This window comes from Dreissena polymorpha, chromosome 1 (genome assembly GCF_020536995.1).
Source record: "Dreissena polymorpha isolate Duluth1 chromosome 1, UMN_Dpol_1.0, whole genome shotgun sequence".
Taxonomy (NCBI): Eukaryota; Metazoa; Mollusca; class Bivalvia; order Myida; family Dreissenidae; genus Dreissena; species Dreissena polymorpha.
Window position 1 is genome coordinate 137310509 of NC_068355.1, and position 20841 is coordinate 137331349.

The 20841-nt window shown below is 34.1% G+C and overlaps 1 protein-coding gene across 13 annotated transcripts in view; it reads right to left on the reverse strand.

The window, feature by feature from the left end:
* The window catches only part of LOC127851305 (peptidyl-prolyl cis-trans isomerase FKBP4-like), a 319376-nt gene extending 306363 nt beyond the window's left edge, over positions 1-13013 (reverse strand). For 3 of the 13 annotated variants that reach the window (XR_008035743.1, XM_052385093.1, XM_052385084.1), the window contains exons 1-4: positions 7533-7557; positions 6951-7269; positions 2278-2442; positions 68-166 (exon numbers count right to left, since the gene is read on the reverse strand). Coding sequence is in view for 11 of the 13 variants with exons in the window: in XM_052385093.1 (XP_052241053.1) it covers positions 68-166; positions 2278-2442; positions 6951-7209 (523 nt within the window). In the remaining 2 variants the exon portion in view is untranslated. The other 10 variants (XR_008035741.1, XM_052385010.1, XM_052385072.1 and 7 more) reach the window with 9 other exon arrangements.
* Positions 13014-20841: the final 7828 nt, after the last annotated feature.

The following is a 20841-nucleotide window of genomic DNA, read 5'->3' on the forward strand; positions in this document are numbered from 1 at the left end:
TTGGAGGGGGGGGGGGGAAGGGGGGGGGGGGGGAACAAAATAAGACAAAATGAACAAACATATATACCACAGATTTCTCCTCCGAAATTTGGTGTTCCATGACCTTTTCCTCTGATCAACACTTTCTTCAGAATAGATAGATCCTCTTTCTCCGACAGATCTTGACCTGTAGGTCAGTCATGCAAATTATTCCCTAGAAAATTCACACTGTCATTGCATGGAATTTCATTATAGCCTAAAGTTGGGTTTAATGTAACTGGGTATAGTGGAATTTCTTTAAAATTACATTGGCTTACTTGTCTCCTTTTGAAAAATCTATGCGCAACTTCATATTTTTCTGTGACAAAATGAACAATAGGGACAATTGATTTTGCCTATCCTGCTTATGATGGTTGATGGGATCCCAAGATTTCATCTATTCTCTGAACATATTTTATTTTAAATTGTTTATATCATATTCATATGCTTGTACTTCTAGTATCATAGAAATCCATTTTTGGATTCTCCTTTAAAGTTGTTTTCCCCAAATTAAAAATATGCAGCTGCAGAAATATTCATTGTAGCACAATAAAACCACATAAAAAGAAAGACATTTAAGAAAAACAGTAATCCAACCATTCACTTTGAGGGCATTTTCTGAAAATAACAAGAGCTTTGTAACAAACTTGACTCAATTGCCTACATCGTTCTGTTTTAGCAGGGCTCCCTTTTAATTTGCATTTGAGTAATTTGCTAAATTATTGAAAATACAGCTCAAAAAAAAAATATTTGTGAAATTCTAAAATCACATCATGGTGAGGGCTTTTTCACGTTGAATTCTGTTAATTGAGAAATGTAGAAGTCATCTGCTTCAGAAATGTATATGTTTTATATGGCAGCTATGTTGATCGCAAGTAATGCTCCATTACGTGGATCCCTTCACATCAAAATTATGTCCTGTACATTTACATTTATCAGTGAATAGTTTGGGACATGTTGTTGCTCCACAAACATGCATTTGATACTTCTGCTGTTAACATTTTTACATTCAAGGGCAAAATAAATCTGGAACATATAGATCGTGCACTTGGCATCAACAAAACTACCTTGCACATGTACACTTTATGGTGATAACATATTTCTACTTCATTATAGACAAGAGGAGTTGGTATGAAAAAAACGTTCTTATAACTGTATTTGTTTATGGTTTTCATCCTTTTCATCCTCCGTCATTTTTGTGAAACTTATCGAATAGTATATTCGCATAAAAATCAACGCAATTTTTTGTGCTACCTAATATTTAAATTCAATTTATTCTTTAGTGCACTGTCTGACAAAACGCTGTATAACTCATTTTTAATCTTGTACTATGTTTATGGTTTCACCCTCTTATTTCGCTGTATAACTCATTTTTAATCTTGTACTATGTTTATGGTTTCATCCTCTAAATTCTATGTACAATTTAATAATTAAATTCATTACTTCCAGCATTTATACATGTGTTTATTTGTCGCGCAAAACCTTAATATTGTAGTTGCATATTTTGCAATTTGCAAAGACGTGTATGTTGAATTTATTACATGTATATATATTCAAAATTTGACTATTCATTTATAAGTCGAACAAAACTCTTTATAACAGTTGCATATTCTGTTATTGGTGTAAAATCACTCAAAATGTATTATTATGTATGTGATAAACCTTACGTGATCAAAATTATATTTATTTAAATGCAATTATGTTAACGTTGACATAAGTATATGTTGGTATATGACTTATCTATTTGTAACTGACAAAAAACTGTAAAGTTTACGTCAATAAAACATTCTGTCTGTCTTCATTATAAGTTAATCGCTTGAAAAGCAGGGAATTAGTTTTTCCACAAACTAATACCATTTTATTTGGACAGACAACTAACAAACCAACCAATAAACAGTGTGACTTCAATGTACCCCTGAAAAACTTTGTTTACAGGGACAGTGTGTTTTTTCACTATTTTTAGAATGGTGACCTTTGGAAAGGGAAAAATGCACTGATTTGACTAAAACAAAGGCAGTTGCTGTTGTTTTTTTGCTAACAAATAACATAAAATTGAGAATTACTGTTTTAAATGTTATATTTACATGTACTTAGGAATATATAGCTGTTAGGAAAAGTATCCAAATGTTTATGTAGTGTTTATTTGAACACTTTCAATTGAGAATTTAAGGCAGTCAATTTTGAAAAATCTATTCTGTTTTAGATTATACATTGGACAGAATTTCTGTTTCAAATATGATACAAAAAAATATATCGTACATTCCACTCTTATGATTTCTGTGTCGAAAATCACAGAAATATTGGGTGGAATTTTTGGTAGCTGCCCTTTAGGACCAAACGCATAGGAAGATTTGATGTACAGGATGGCACGTTCACCAACTTTCATGGTCAATATTCCCATCTCGAATCCACGGATTACTTGTCCTGAAAAGATAGACAACAGTGGCAGGTTATGAATACATTAACATTTCTGCATCCTGTAAGGGGACAATACAAAGTGCTTTAGAAAAAACAACAGCAAGAGGAGGGATGCCTAATAAGGATGCACTTGTGAGCTTTGCCTGCTTGCTCAAAACTTTAGCGCTCATTTAACACGCTGGGTATGCGGATACTTTGATAACAGATTGCACTTGGATACCAGATAACAACAAAAGCCACGCGCGAGAGGTAAGTTCATCTGTTTTTTTTTAAGTTATATCATAAAGATAAGTTTTTTAGACAAGGCGCATGGTCGAGTTTATAAATGGTGTATCATTTTCTATTGGAAAGAAACAAATCACGGAAGAATGGTAGATTTTTCTCAAAAAATAGAAAATTCGGTCGGAAAACAGCATAAACTGGATGAACAGTTAACATTTCAACAAAATAAAACTACTAAGAAATATTGCAAGAAATTGTTTGATAATCCAGCATGTAGAGTAATCACTGTGCTTCAAATACTGAAATGTTGATAATATTTAATGAAATATAAACGAAGATAGAGCATTTTTTAATAGGTGGTATTCATGAAGTTGCAGATACTTTGATTCCCGATATAGGGCACTTCGGATAAGAGAAACTTTCAACAAATTGGGCACTCTGATAACCGAGTTTTATCTTCTACCTGAAGTACATTAACGTATATTATGGCTATTCTTACCAAACATTTTGAAGTACAAATCAATTTGCATTGTCAAGCCCGACGCATTGGGAATCTATGCATAACGTAATTACATACACATGTAAAATATAACCAATGGCGTTGTTCGTTTTCAAAAATCTTATTACTATTAATTTACATAAATAATATTTTAAGTTGAAATATAAATAATATTCAATTGCTTATTTCTGAAGTAATATATTTCAAGTGACCGAAAATAATTGTCTAAATAATCAACTTGTTTTTGAGGGGTAAATTGAGATTAAGAAAATTGAAAATACAACGGATCATGTGGATCAACAGGACTGTGTTCAATTGAACTTACAGCAGGACTCTAGATAAGGGGAGCAAGGCGTCTTAAAGCGGCAAATACACCTTTGGTCTTCATAAAATCCTTTGTCATTGGTGCTCATAAGAATCGCATCATGAAGACGATACTCATGCGTAGCCAGAAAATTTAAAAGAGATTGGAAAACTCCATTTATATATATTTTTTTATTTGCATTGAGCCAAATAGTTCCAATGCAGTTTCGGACCTGCATCGCTGCTGAAATTTAGCTCTAAAGTGCAGTTTTAGCTGAGTGATGTTTCATGACACGCTATCTAGTATATAAGTAAATGGCCTAAGTACCTTCGTTAGGACATAAATATACATTATTTAGATCAGCCGTTCGCTACAAAGAATGTAATTTAAAATTACATAGTACACGAGGTTAAACAATTTTAAATTACCATCTTCGATACGTCTGATGAGTTACATTTTAAATGTAATTTATTTTTTTTAAGCTCGTGTACTATGCGAAGATCCATCTGTTGGGTGACTCGAAAACTGGAAAATTTATGGTCATATAGACTGCACTCATCAGACATATCGAATTAGTTTCACGTGTTTCTTTCACATTTATAAAAATCATTATCATATTCCAAAGGAATAGGAACATTTTTCGGTAATTTGTTTTTAATTTACGTCAGTACATACATTTTTATTTATTGCCTGCTTACTATAACATTTTTCCACGGCGTATTCTGCATTTCTGATTCACTAAATAGAGTGTGTTATATCTGGTTAAAAGTGTCGACTAATCTGGAATCGAAGTGTCGTTGTCATTGAGATGATCGGTAAAAGAAGTTCCATAAAAATATGGCATCCGACTCTTAAAACATTTGAATTTCCTTAATGCATATGCGTAAAGTGTCGTCCCAGATTAGCCTGTGCAGTCCACAAAGGCTACTCAGGGACGACACTTTCTGCTTTTATGGCATTTTTAGTTTCAAGGAAGTCCCTCCCTACAGAAAATCAAGTTTAGCGGAAAGAGTTTAGCAGTCCGCACAGGCTAATCAGGGATGACATTTTCCGCTAAACTCTTTCCGCTAAACTAAAGACACTTTTAGCACAGGAACCCCTTGCCTGTCCAATAAGAAATAAACAACATAATGGCCTGTGCAGTCCTATGTCAGATTCTATACTGTGTGGCCAAGGGAGGTCTGCTTAAATACTTCTTAGCCATAACAATGTTAACATAAAGCGAGGTTAATTACATCTATTTGACAAGTGCATTTTGTCATCCAATATGAAGATCAACACCAATTTACCATGTAATATTGTCACTGTAATGTAAATAACCTTAACGCAATTGCAAGCATGCATCAACTGTCAACAAACAAATCTGTCGTTGTATTCTCCGAGGTCAGATTGACAATAATGTATGAGGCCCATTTGTGCATCCATTTAGGTAGGCACGATATTGAACTTGATTAAAAAAACAAAACAATTATAATATCCTTAGTAATCTATCTTTTGCAGTATGTGACAGTAACATCATAAAAAATCAAACGACAATAACAAAACTCAAACTTGATCTGTAGGTCATGAAGGTAGGAAAACAAATCAATGGATCTGAACAAAACTTGAACATGATCTGTTAGTCCCGTAGATAGATTCACACACCAAAATTCTGGTAAATTAATGCCAAGATGCAAGCATTTAGCTAAAAAAGTCCCGAAAACTGTTCAAATGAAGCGAAAAGTCCAAAGTTCATAGCATTGCCAAAAATTGAATGGAGCAAAACTCTTACTTGAACTCATGCAGATAGACTCACATAAAACAATAAAATAATAACCCTTCTGCTTTGAAGAGGGGCATACAAAATCAGGTGAGAGTTAAAATCTCAAAGCGTTAAGGGAACAAGAGCTTGTCACAGTAGTGCCAAATCCCCGCCAAGATGTGTTTGCTTGTATGACAATATTTGTTTTAGAGAGTAGAATAATATTTGTAAAACATGGCAAATGTGTCATCTATTTTAATTTCAAGGATCAATTAGTTATATAGTGTTGGAGTTATGCTGGAGAGAATAAAATATATGAAAATGAAAGAAAGGGAGGTAATTAAAAAAGAAGACTATAAACAGTTACTGTTCTTGATCACTGTATTTTTCATTAAACTCATCAATTCAGTTTTAAAGTGAATACTTAAGTGCTAAAATTTAAATATTATTGTAAAATAAGATAAAGGGAGATATCAAACATTGAAAAGCTAAAATATGTATTATGAAATTAAATTAAATATAATTTAAAACTATAAATAAATAAAATTAAAAAAAATAAAAAAAATAAAGGGAGATAATTCAAAAACTACAGCTGAAAGAGTTATGGTTCATTTTCACTGCACTTCTCCTAGTTGCCATCTGTTTATATTTCTAGTTTCAAGTAAATCCTGTCAGTAGATTTAGAGTTATGCTCTGGACAAAAAATTACTTTGAAATTAAATAAAGGGAGATAATTCAAAAACTAAGGTAGATAGAGTTTTGGTTCTTAGTCACTGCACTTCTCCTACTTGCCATCTGTTTATATTTCAAGTTTCAAGTAAAGCCCTTCAGTACATTTAGGGTTATGCTCCGGACAAAAATTAACTTTGAAATTATAAAAAGGGAGATAATTCAAAAACTAAGGTAGATGGAGTTATGGTTCTTAGTAACTGCACTTCTCCTACTTGCCATCTGTTGATATTTCAAGTTTCAAGTAAATCCCTTCAAAAGATTTAGATTTATGCTCCAGACAAAAATTTACTTTGAAATTATATAAAGGGAAATAATTCAAAAACTAAGGTGGATAGAGTTATGGTTCTTGGTCACTGCACTTCTCTTATTTGCCATCTGTTTATATTCTAAGTTTAAAGTAAATCCATTGAATACATTTGGAGTAACGCTCTGGACAAAGTTTCGGACGGAAAGACGGACGCACAAATGCACAGACGGACAGGACCAATTACTATATCCCCTCCGAAAAATTTTTTGGCAGGGATAAAAAATAACTCTGGATATGAAATTACTGAGGAACCGAAACATAAAACAAACAAACGGAAAGACATACAATACAGACAATCCAACTGCTATAAGCCAGCATACCGGGGACATAAAAATAAATAAACATACCCTTTCAAACCTCATAAAAACATAACCTTTCAAACCTTATACATGTAACAACATATTCTTTCAAAACTTATAAAACCGTACCTTGTAAAACTTCATAAAAAACATACCTTTTAAAACCGTATAAAAACATACCCTTTAAATCCTCATATAAATATACTTTTTAAAACCTCATTAAAACAATTAAACATACCTTTTCAACCCTCGTAAAACATACTTTTTAAAACCTAATAAAAACAATCCTTGTAAAACCTCATAAAAAAACATCTTTCAAACCTCATAAAAACATACCTTTCAAACATCATAAAAACATACCTTTAAAAACATCATAAAAACAAACCCATTAAAACCTTACAATTCCATACCTTTTAAAACCTCATGCTTGAACAAGTGACCATCTCTCTCTGAAGTGTCGAATATGAATTCATCAGCTACAGTTTCCCCCGTGTAACCAATGTAGTTAAAGTACACAGTATCCCCGGTATTGGGATAGTCGTCCCCAGCCCCCTTCTTTATCAGTCGCTTGATCACCCCACCATCCTGGTCCGGTGTTATGTCCACAGACTCCCCAACCTCCATGTCGCACCCTGCTGGATGCCGCTCCAGGCGGAACACTGATGTCATCTTGGTAAACTGGTTTGAACTGGTTTACATCTGATTTTGTGGTACCGGTATTTGTTGAAACTGGAAAAAGTTAAAGAACACCATTTACATAAAAGGCCTGTGCTCTGTGAAAAAAAGATTAAGGATTGTGCATAAAGCATTATCCCAGATTAGCCTGTGCAGACAGGGATGACAGTTTCCACCTAGACTTGATTTTCTTTTAAAAGAGACTTCCAAAACACAAATTTCATACAAACAGAAAGTGTAAATTCATAAATAACCTGTGCAAAATGCACACACTAGTCTGGGAGGCACAAACGCAAAAAACTTAAACTGGTGCATACCTGGTTGATTTTGCATATTGTAATTTCAGCAAGATCATTCTTCTGCTTTGACATCATTCTGCTAATTTGTAGGTTAGAACTATGGATTCTTAGTCAGTGACCTCACAAAATGATCCTGAACACAAATGAGCTGTGCTCTGTGAAAAGGGGGTTTAATGCATGAGCATAAAGTGTCGTCCCAGTAAGCCTGAGCAGAAATTGTCATCCCTGATTAGCCTTTATGGACTGCATAGCCTAATCAGGGACGACACTTTATGCACATGAATTAAACCCCCTTTTCACAGAGTATGTCCCAAGTTTCAATTGAATACATGTAGTAGGAACAGTGAGTAGGCTGTGATGAATACTTACCTTTACTAGAGCATTTTAAAGATGCCAACACTAATATTTGCTTTGTAAATTAAGCCATATAATCATTAAATAAATATGACATCAACGCTACAGACAGTGCATAAGAGATTCAGTGTATTATTTTAGTTCAAAATTGATGCCTGTATACAACCCCATTCCTGATTGATTTTTTTTGTTTTTTTATCAATTGGGGACAAAAAAAGTCCCAATGGAAGGTATCCAAAAAAAAAATTTTAATCTTAACATTTAGTTAATCGAGCTCTATAACTACAACCTTAGCAAAATACAATATTGAAAAAACTTATCCTCATTTTGTAAGCATTTGTTAGAAAGACAATAACAACCCTATTTTTGCAATGTTAGTTAAAACGCCACAATTTTTCCCAATCCAAAGCTACATGTTTCATTCCCAAAATGGTGAAAACAAAACAGTGATAACTTTTTTTCTATCATTCGTTCCTAAGTAAAACTTATTGTATTTTGGCTTATTAACTCCTTATGAATAACTTATTGCTTAAATTTAAACAAGAGCACCGCATAGTGGGTGCCAACTCTTGGCTGTGGGTGCAGTTATGAATAAATGAAGCTTGTCAGTTTTATATAAGAGGTCACAGTGACCTTGACGTTTGACCTAGTGACCAAAAAATGGATGCACATTTTGCCTTCAATGTAGATCTGATAGAGGGAACTGTAAGACAGTGTTTTCAGTGAATGGCCCAGTTGTGTAATGTCTGTTAAGATCATTTGTTCAAAATTTTGTAGTGTTGTCCATCAACAAAAAATTCTATATACCATGTAGAAATGGTCAGGGCATCTTTGAAAATGAAGATCTAAATTTCGCATGAAAGCTTTATGAAAAGATTTTGAGTAAATGAATATGTAGATGAAACATGTGTTCACATAAATGACATACTAGTATGTCATTTATGTAATTTTATTGGTATTTTTATCTTAGGATTCTCAATATATTATTGTATATCAAGTTAATCATGAAGATAAGTTCAGACAGAAAACCAAATATTTTTCCTATAATATATTTAGAGAACTGTTTTTGATGCATTTAAACTGCATGTTTTAGAAATTAGCAAATATTGCGTTCATTCTTTGAGAGCTGGTGGCGCAACTGCTGCGGCTAATAATGGCATTCATGAAAGCCTGTATAAATGTCACAGTAATTTCAGAGCTTAAAACAGCTGTGTAAAAAAGTCTGTTGATGGTTTAGGGTTTCAATGAAACCTAGATTATAACCATCAATGTATTCTGAGCCAATTATTATTTATAACACTTACATGCTGGTTCTTTTATTTCAGTCGGTTAACAAACAGCTTATCAAAAAATATGTTGTTGTATTTTGTTGTTTATCCCTTATGGGAGCATAGTTGTGAAGAGAAATATTATTTCGTGGTTTGAACACGGAGAATAAGATGAAAATTATTTTCCCTTCAATGTAAATCCGATAGGCGGTGCTGTAAGAGAGCATTTTCCTTGAACACAAAGTAGTCCAAGATACAGTTTTTATTCCCCTTCAAGCAGTGGCCTTGAGTTTGACTTCTGCACATTTCAGGAAGGATATTAAAGTCTCTATGGCCCTTCTAATTGGTTGCTAAGATTTGTTAATATTCGTATGTGCTTGTTCTAAAAAAAAGTAACTTAATTGAACAAGAGCACCGCATAACAGGTGCCACGCTCGGCTGCAAAAGCTTGTCAGATTTTTTTTTTTTAAAGAGGTCACAGTGACCTTGACCTTTGACCTAGTGACCCAAAATGGGTGTGGTGTGTAGAACTCAGCAAGGTGCATCTACATATTAAGTTTCAAAGTTGTAGGTGGAAGCACTTTGATTTTAGAGCCAATGTTAAGGTTTTAGCACGATGCCGGGGGACAGCGGACGGCGGACAGCGGACGACGAGCAGGCTATGACAATAGCTCAGGTTTTCACCGAAAACAGCCTCGCTAAAAATAAAACTCTTGCTCATATTGCTCTGAAACTATATTTATTCAAATATAAGCGGCATATAAAACAGTTGATTAAGCTACTTTTAATCTTTAAACAAACTAACATAATTGTATATTATGTAATTAAACATCATAGCATCACCCTGGAATAAACATGACCTACTTTTCGCTCCACTGGTCATTTTCGGCTCGGATAATACTTACATGTACCTCAGGTATTCTTCAGTATACTTACATGTACCCCAGGTACAGCAAATATACTAAATTCTACCACGGCATGTGACTTGTTTTCTATATACAAAGAAGAAAAACTACCATTGGTTATTCTGCAACAAACCACGGGCGGTGACAAAGTTTTTGAAAATAGTTCTGGAAATTCCTAGAATGAATTCAGTAAAATGCACGGGTGCTTATGCGCGATTCGGAGAAGAAATAAATGTTTGCGTACTGCAGTTCACTTCAACCAAAGGTAATAAAATGTCATGCTTCGTTCATTTAATGTATTTGTGTTAAATCAATAAGCAAAATATTTGTTAATGTTTAGAGATAAGTATGACAACACTTTGATTGTCCACGCACTGTTTATGAATGAAGACAATGTCATTTGATTTTCATTGTTGTGGTGACATCATGTTTCCCGGAAAAGTGGAGGACGTTCGGTTAATATTATTCTCATTTATAACCTTTAAATCACGGATAACTTATTAATGAATTCGTGTTAGAGTCGAAATAACCGACGTGTAAGCGTTGGTTATTGCGGTTATAACTAACGGTTCATCGTTCCAATGCTTGTTACAAAACCACTCGTGGTTTAATTACTACGCATCAGAACTCCAAACCGTTGGTATTGCAGTAATAACACGTCGATTATTTCTTAAACTTACCCGGGAAATTTAAAGCTAAATCGGTCGTTGTTGGCTAATTTTTTTTTCATTAATTATGTTGGCATTTATGTCAAATTTTCTGTTTAATGGCCTCCATATTATCAAAACTGATTTTTGGGCGGTAATTCAACTTGGGTACAGTCTAATATCAACCGGGTATGTTTAAGTATATTAACTGTACCCGGAGTACATGTAAACATACTTAAGAGTATCCGGGGTACATGTAAGTAGTACCCAAGCGGACAATGACCAATGGAGCGAGCCCTACTTTCACACGGACACTGAAATCATGCGAAAGATCGTTGTTATAGTAAAAAAATTATAACTTCTAAAAATTAAAAAAATATTAAACACTTTCCAGCACTTGTTGAAGGTTTTTGTTAAAGGCATGATACTATGAGGAGGATTTATACTATGATAGTCAGAGATAATTATTTTTGGTAAAAAAGAGGATGTCTGAAAACTTAGAGTGTCATAAAACTTTAGGCAATTATGGTAAGTTAACAATAAATTTTAAAAAATCATCTTTTTTGTTCTGATAGTTTGTATTAAGAATGGGCAATTTTGAGGGTTTTGGGAGGGAGTAGCAGTAAGATGGGGCAGGGACCTATACAAACAAAGTAGTTTGTATAGGTCAGTGGGTATGGGGTTGGTGAAACAAATGCCGAGTGCTTGTGTGTTAAAACTTAAATATATCGTTGCATACGCTAAGTTTGTGGATAGCGTAAGTTCGTGGATTGTCAGTTTGGAATAACTACACGCGCTAGATTTTGACATCCTGGAGACGAAAACGGTAATTGTGTATTGCAAACTATCTTTTTACAACTGAGAACAAAATATTTTAATAAAATGCGTTCTAAACAGGCACACAAATTGAAAAATGGCCATAACTTTAGTGTATTTTACCTCCATTTCCATAATGCACAAATTTCCTTTTCCAAAAAAATCCATAACAAATACATAAAACCTATTTTGCTCACTATGTTTATATTCAGCGTTCTATTGACACTGTATGTACACAGCCTCGTACTCGATTTTTAAATGCTTTTTAGGCAACATAAAATAAGAAGTGTTTTACGGTACCTGGTTCCTTATGCCTTTTTATTTTATGTACACATGTGGTTAGCGTGTGGCTATCATATTTATTAGAGAAAAAATCATTTTTAATGATAAATAATCAAATTATAACGAAAAATCAACTTTTCTGAAAAACAATATTTCACTATCATAGGTATTTAACTCAGAATGAACCGAAAGCGAGGTGCATTGCTTTGAACAGCCATACCATCATCAGTTGTGCACGAACTCAGTCTTATTCAACGCAGAAATGAATTTACTTTCTGGAAATGTAAGTATCTTGCCAGATTTCTGCAAATGCAAGGAAATTTATTTCTGCGTCGCATTTATAAGACCGAGTTTGTGAAAATCGCTGCACACTTGATGAAGTTATGCCTGTTTTCGGGTGATCTTGAGTTGTATACCTTATTATAATATATTATATATATATATTTATTTGATAGTGATTTTTTCACAGAAAGTTGATTTTTCGTTATATTTTGATTATTTATCATTCAAAATGATGTTTTCACTAATAAATATCATAGCCACACGCTAACTACCTGTGTTAATTTACAGGCCAATCCAACTCCATTGAAACATTAAATATTTCATTAAATAATGTTCTTTATAAATGTTCAATGTTCAGTTACATGTTTTTTTTAAATGTTTTCCTTCATGTTAAAAAAAAATATTTAGAAAGCACACATTTTTCTACATTTGGCCTAATCAGCTGTTCTGGAGTAATGCATCACATGTGTCATCCACGAACTTACATGAATTCAAAATGGCAGTTCATACTGATGGATGGTGTTTGTTAACTTGAATTTGGAAGACAAGATTACAATTGAATTTGATTCTTTGTTAATATTCACACAGGTAAGGATTTAATTTATGCTTAATTATATTAATTTGATCAAAATAAAAATATAATTACTTATAAAACTGTTCTATTTGTTATATCCACGAACTTACGATAGACCAGTGCCTACCAGAATATATTTTAGAATGCATGTAAAATGGATGCGACGTGTAGAGGTAATACAATTGATCAGCCAGTCGGTTAAACCAACAGCTTACCAAAAAATAAGTTGCTGTATTTTGTTGTTTTTCCCTATCGGTTGCGTAGTTGTGAAGGGAATTATATTAATATTACAAAAGCGAAATTGCCTTTTCAACTTTCGCTTTGTATTCCGAACGCTTGTTTATGTCAAGCATCTTGGTGATAGATGGCTACACGCCACCAAGTTGCAAACCACCAAGTTCAATACATTTGAAATTTACTTCGACCCGGTCTCTAAATTGAGTTAAGCACCGTGGTAAATATCAGTTATCTAATAAAGTCCATTTTCTAAACTTATAACGAACATTTAAATCCTTCATATTTCATATAAACTTCTGCTATTACAAAAGTCAAAAAAATAAATTCAGTTATTTCGTAACAGTTTGTTTAGATAGATAGATAGATTTATTTTGGCATAGGAAGCATCTACACAGTTCACAACATAACATAGAATAAAAAAATAAGCAATTATTAAAAACTATATCATGTACAATAAAATATGACATGCTCACCACACCAAGGATAACACAAAAAAGAGCAAGCCCTAATTTCCCTTGTGGTCCTTATTATTGGTGGCATGACAAAAAGAGGCAGACCTTAAACATAACTATGTTGACCTTAAACATAACTATGTTCATAGTAAAATAATTATTTAATGAAATAAAAAATATATATCACCATTCAAAAGAGATCAAACTAATTATCACAGTAGTGCTCAGAAAATATGACAGGAGCTGGAAACTGAGATCAATTGATAATGTTATCGATTATTGCAACACATAGATATTTTGACAGTTGTAATTTGATGATATGAGGTATCATGAATTATCTAAATTAAATATATTGCTAAAATGTTTCTTCTATCATTGGACAACCACATTCGTCATGTCTTTACTCCCTATTCATAGATATATAAGAAAGAAATAACTAAGCAGCTTTAATGATTTCATACGAATAAGTTTCAATGTTAAGCAAATATGATGGATACTTCTTATGACGATTTGAAAACCTGAAAATTATAAAGCATCGTGCGACGCGAAACGATTGAATAATTTGGAAAGTTCTTCTCCTTATATTTTGAGAAACTACGTGGAAAATTACATCCGCTCTAAGCATGAGCATGGATGGTCGAGTGGTCTAGGCGGGAGACTTTTTACTCCAGGACTCCAGGGGTCAGTGGTTCGAGCCTTGTTGAGGGTTACTCTTTTCCTTTTTTTAAATTGTATTGTTGTTTTTTTACTGGACTTTTTTAGTTCAAATGTTTAAATTTATCAATATAAAGCATTTAATGGCAAGCTTCAATACATGCCAAAATCTGTTGGACGGCCCCTTTAAGCTTAGGAAATTAAAGTGGTGAACTGCTTTTCTTTTGAAATAAGTATGTTATGATATTGTTAATTTCTGCGGTCCCCTAAAACATGTTTTTAATACGGTGGGCAAATCGAAGGGCATTTTAACATGCCGGGTATCCTTCTGTCAAGTCTCCATCAACCGACAAAAAGTTTAGCTTTAGCTTATAGTTTCTTCTTAAAAACGAAGGCAAAAATAATTAAACAAAATATAAAGTATTTTGGAATTTTCAGTTTGTGGCGAATATTTAATGCAATGTAAATAAACTCAAGTTGTGTGGATAGTTTTACATGTGTGACATTTACACCGATTGGATATACGCAAAATATTATTTAACAAGAGCTGTGTTTGTGAAACACAATGCCCCTACTGCGCCGCTTTGAAGCCATATATTTGACCTTTGACCTTGAAGGATGACCTTGACCTTTCACTACTAAAAATGTGCAGACATCCATGAGATACACATGCATGCCAAATATCAAGTTGCTATCTTCAATATGGCAAAAGTTATGACCGAGGTTAAAGTTTTGGGACAGACAGACAGACACACACACATACAATGACAGACAGGCCAAAAACAATATTCACCCGATCATTTGATCATGGGGCATAAAACGTTGTATATCGGAGTGTCATAATCATTGTGTCAACTCTAATTACATTTTGTAATTAACATGTGACAACGTCGTCGCCGGCTCCATATGGATTGATCAATTTGTCTCGTTGAGACACGTACATTGAGAACAAATGATTGTTGATTAATCACATTGGGATGATATGTTGGTATCGTTGGTTGCCATCTATTAATTGAAAATATTAACAACTACAATGTATACTAGAAGACAGCTCTCTGAAATTTGTGCCTAACAATTTGAATATCTCGATTAAAGTTTCGTTCGTTAAAGCAATATGTGAATTGTACTTGCAATATTATGTGTAACTACCAGCTATTACTATGGAAGGTTGATTATTGGTGGATTACCTGTTGGCTATATAACGCGTTACCGCATAGAATCTTTAGTTATGCTACGTTTTGGACTGCAGACTATGATATTGTTTACATAATTGTTCTGTCTTATGCAGTTTGGGAACTGAACAAAAACATGCATACGGTCAAACTTCTTTTTTCGCGAGTATTTTCAATGCAATAAAATATTATTATTTTTTCTATGGAAGAAAACTGTTGAATAATAAATATGACTCTAGCGTTTGAAATAGATAATATGCTTACTCATGGTTTAATAATTATCTACATAATTTAACAATATGTTCAGAAAGGAGCTTGGCAAAGTGCAGTGTCTTTTACAGCTGAATACAGAGAAACACGAATCGTTGTTCCTAACGTTGACTACTGGATAAGGCGAGCAAACCGCTATACTAACAAACCACTGACTGGTAATTTTCTTTACTCACAGAATGAGTCGCATGCTGAGAAAACTAGACATAATGCATGTGCGTAAAATGTCGTCCCAGATTAGCCTGTGCAGTCCACACAGGTTACCGGTAATAAGGGACGACACTTTCCGCTGTCATGGTATAATTTGTTTAAAGTAAGTCCCTTTTTACCGAAAATCTAGTTTAAGCGGAAAGTGCCGTCCCTGATTAGCCTGTGCGGACTTTACGCACATGCATTTTGCTCAAGAGTTTTAATTATTTTGAAAGTTGTTTAAGCGTTACATTTTTTGGTATAACCAATCGAAGGAAATTTCTTGCCAAAATGACACCATAATCCGCAAACGTAAGGCAACTGAACATGTCATAACATTTGAAGACATGTTAAAACGAGAGCGCCGATGGCGTTGAAAGCATAGTTGCAAGATACATGGAAGGTGCTGATGAAGTAAATGTTTAGGTCAAAATATACTTAATAGTTTCCTTATATGTTTCAATGTAAAAGCGACAAATTTGAGCGAAAATAAATACAACATTTTGCACATAGAGACCCCCATAACCATACCTTTTCTTGACGGGCATTCTTAGCTAAATCGATTTTAGCAATAAAAACGATATGTCATGTTCAAACCAAAAAAGAATTCGACTCAAATCAAAATCGACTGTTTTTGCACCTTCGGGGGAAGTCTACAGTTTTTCTTGAAAATCCCCAGGCCGACAACTACTGGTCTGCAAAACACCCTCAAAACAAGGCCTTCAGTCACAGCCTGAAAATAGATTCAGACAATATTCAGTACAGCTCATCAACAGCTTGAAAATAAAGCACAAAACAATGCAGAAAATGCACTTTAAATTGATATCTGGGGTAAAACAGACTTTTTCGGGTGCCTCGGAACTTGCCCCTAAAAACCCCATTTTCAGATAAACCCTGCAATCACTTCTATCTTTCCGGGTAACAATATGCAAACAGTGGACAACATGCTTTGCACTATCACAGCAAATGCTTTCAACATGAGCCAAACAAAATGGGTCATTACCACATTTAAACCGTTAGCTCTACTCGTAACGTTAATTTCTGGCTCAAAGTAAATCATTTTAATTTCAATTAACACATCTCTATTAATTTCAAACTCTACTTCATTAAATCCATAGAAAGGCAGGTCAGAATCCATGTCATAAATCAGAAAACATTCATCGTACTCCGCTATTTTTTTTACACATTTACAAAGAATGAAAGTGCTTTATGCCCCACTTAATTCCTGTTGAGAATATGTTAATTTCTATTTATAATTAACCAATGAAATTCTACATATCCTTAAACCAGGGCCTAATGAATTTGACCTCTCCCAGAACAGTAAACAAAGGAAATAGAAAGTATGTGTGAGATCACTATCAACCAGAACAGAATTGTTTTACGAACGAAATTTGTTTTAGTTTCTTAGAAGGTTTTTTCACGTAAAACGGTCTTAGAAAAAATCACTAAAAACGGTGTCAGCAATATTCTTGGAAGAAAACGTTAGAAAAACGTTTCTAAATAGAAAAATGTTAGAATTACCATAAACTATATTAAATAGATATTTCGTCTGATTTTTGATCAGGTAAGGCTTCATAATGGTCAACCGTTCCATGTCGGTTTTCGAAATGTAGCTCTAACATAAGCATAGTTGCGTAACCGCAACTATGCTAAAAATGTTTTTAACATGTGATAATAAAAAACTGAAACTCGTTGTCATTTCATACCATACTTTATTAAACTCACTCGAAATCCTTGTTTGTAGGTAATTTAAAAAAAAATCAAAACAAAAACGCGTTATAAAGATAAATGGTCAAAGCTGCATATGATTCACTCTCATTTACTGCTAAACTACAGAACTCTCTATCATTGATATAAATTGTAGCGCACACTTTTAAAAACTCAAACATGATTCAGAACCGCCATTCAGTAAGTTCATTCATAACGGTCTTTGTCCGGTAAGATATGGTAAGTAAAATGTCTGACGATTGTAAATATTAATGGAATTTCTAGAGAACATGTTAGCGGCGCTTTGAATGTGACTATTATAATATTTATTGAACTCATTTAACGCATTCACATTTACGCGCTCTGGTGTTAAGTGGTAAAAGTAGTTGCAACTGGTTAAATACGCGTAATTAGTGTTCTACAGTTTTACAAGTCATTAGAGGCAATGCACTAGCATCGATGAAAGTTTAATGCGTGCCATGGGGCGGTAACACCTTTAAAAGTGATATTTTAAAGTACACCATGAGGTCATTCAAGTATCAATTATTAATTTATATATTTTTAGTTCCGTTGAATGGAAATAAGCTAAGGGAGTCGAATTTGCACTAGAAGTATACTCAGTCTAAATAATTTTCTTAACAGGACGCAAAATCAACGGCGTTTTCAGCGGTTTACACACGGGCTGGACAGAATGTAATCGCACCGTTAAGAACTTTATTTTTGCAAATATTTAACGTAATTGAAATACATTTGCAAAAATCTATAGTGCATAAAAGACAGCTTTTAGTGCAGTCTGTGTCGATATCTTAAGGTATCAGAATAAATCCTTGAATACGTCTGAAATCGGTGATAAAATTGTACGTTGCTTGAAAAATAACCGGCCATTACGGAATCCTGATAGAGCCAAGTTGATTGTCGCGTTTCGACCTTTGAGGTCGACGCAAGACATTCAAGCGACGCATGATTGACACTCGACATTTGAAGTCGACATGCGACAATCGAGATTTGAGTGTCGCATATCGCGCTGGGTTGTAAGAAAGAATATTGCAGAAAATCTTGACTGTCGACTGAATTGTCGACTGACATATCGTGCGTCGCGATGAAAGTCGCGTGTCGCTTCGCATGTCGAATTCAATTATCGCATGTCGACCTCAATTGTCATGTGACGACCTTCGAGCGCGACACTCGACATTTGAGCGACGCCCAATACGACGCGCGACATGCGATATAACAATCGACACTATATCGAGAAAATGTCACGCAAATGTCGCCTGTCACGCAAATGTCGCCTGTCGACCTAAAATTTCATATGTCGACACCGACATTTGCTCGACGCACGATACGACGCGCGACGCACGATATGACAATCGACACTATATCGAGTAAATATCGCGCAAGTGTCGCATGTCGATCGGTGTGGGAGTAATTTTTTCAACTGCAAGCACGGTGTCATAGTAACTTTTTCAGCGACAAATAAAAAATGGCGGCATCTTGCAGCAGCGGTACGTGATTTTGATACTATAACATATATTTTTTACACAAATAAGTATTTTTTTCTTCAAAAAAAGTGCAACAGCGCGTTTGTTATATGAAGTCCCAACACTGATCCGACATTTTTCTAACCGTTCAAACGCGCGGTTGCACTATACTGAACAAATACTTACTAGTATTTTTTTTAAAGATCATGATACCTATAATAAAAAAAACTCACGAAAGAGCGGGATCTCCACTTTATGCCATTAGAAATATTGAAATATTGCAAAAGAGATCCTTAAAAATGTTAACTGGGTCGCGCTTTATTCTCCCAACACATATCCGAAAAAGTCACGTGGTAAAGGCATCGTGTTGAAATTAAGCACCGCTTACCGTCGTGTTACATCTATTAAAGTTAACAAGTGGAACCCCCAAAAGTCACGTGATCCTGCACCCTGTTAAAGCATTCAAATGTCGGAATGAACTTTTGAGTAAAACGTACACTAATTTGTAATCGACTTATTCTTTTCTTGATCTTTGCCATAGATCACCATGTATAGTAATGATCAGCTAGATGCCTCATTTTTTTAAAAATAAATATGTGCTTAACTCAACGTCAGGGGCGTAGCTGCTATTAGGCACAGCACTTATTCACAAGTCAAAACATGGGAATTATTTCCAATAATACTGTCTGTATGTCTATAACGGCACGCTTTTGTTCGAATTCAGTCAATGACTCGGGATACGGGGGCAAGTGCTCCATTTTAATTTTTCGCGGTAATAAACATCATTCGGAATATTTCTTAAAAATCCAACGATAGTCAATTACAACTTACCGTAGTGTTGAAAGGGAAACAAAAACATTTACATGTAGATCTATGTAAACTTGAAACAGCAAGTCACGTAAAAAGAAGCGAGCTAGAATCTATGCACATAAAAAGAAATAGAGTTGATAATGGGAAGATATGTCCTTTGAATACATGTTCATTAATCGGCCTTGTTCTCAGTTATTGGCAAGTTTTAAAGGATACCATAAAATTGACAAATATGTAAACATTTCAACAACTTAACTAAAGAAATTAAGTATAAAAAACATGAGCATTATTTCAAAAAGAAACTATTTCCCTCTGGACTCGAACTGTGTTCCTTCCATTCGACTAAACCATTTCAGTTGTATTAGTGAATCCGATTAAAAAGTTTTCCCATCCCGTGTCACAACAATTTTACAATAAAAGAAAAACATCAAAAATATTCAATCCTAAGACTGTTGATTTTGTTTAAATCCCGTTGGGACAGTAGGAATGTCTGACTAGTCACAAGATTCATTCGTTCACTAATATACTTCTTTGAAGCACAGTGCGAACTATACTGAGTGACCCGTATTTCAGTGCGATCAACTAAGCGTTTGATAAGGTTAAAGCTTAGAAACCGCTCATAAGTATTGGTCGTTTTAATTTGTCATTTCAGTAATCCCGACCAAACGTTTAATTTAATGATGATTCAATCAATAAAATATGTGACAATGGAAATATATAAGCACTCATGCACATCAGCTTAATACCACCCGTTTTAAATATTTCATGTGATGGAACACCCATTTCATCTACATCATCAGTAAAGTATTTAGGGGTAACAATTTATCAAAATTTGTCTTTCACTTCTATGGCATAGTCAGTCATCAAGAAGGCCAATGCAAGGTTAAAGTTTTATATCGAAAAAAAGGATTTTTATCCACAGATACTAGAAGGCTTCTAGTCATGTCTTTAATTCAGTGCCACTTTGACTTTGGTTGTTCTGTTTGGTACTCTAGTTTAACTCAAATGTTAAAAAAAACAAGTAACAGGTCACCCAAAATAAACTTATCAGGTTCATATTAAATGTGCATCCTAGGTCTCACATAGGTAAAAACATTTTACTAGACTTAACTGGTTGCATATTGGAGGTCGAGTAAACCAGATCACACTTTGTCATGTTTTTAAAATAAGCTCAAAGTTGGCTGCGCTATATTTGAGAGATAATTTTAATCCAGTCAGTATTATCCACAA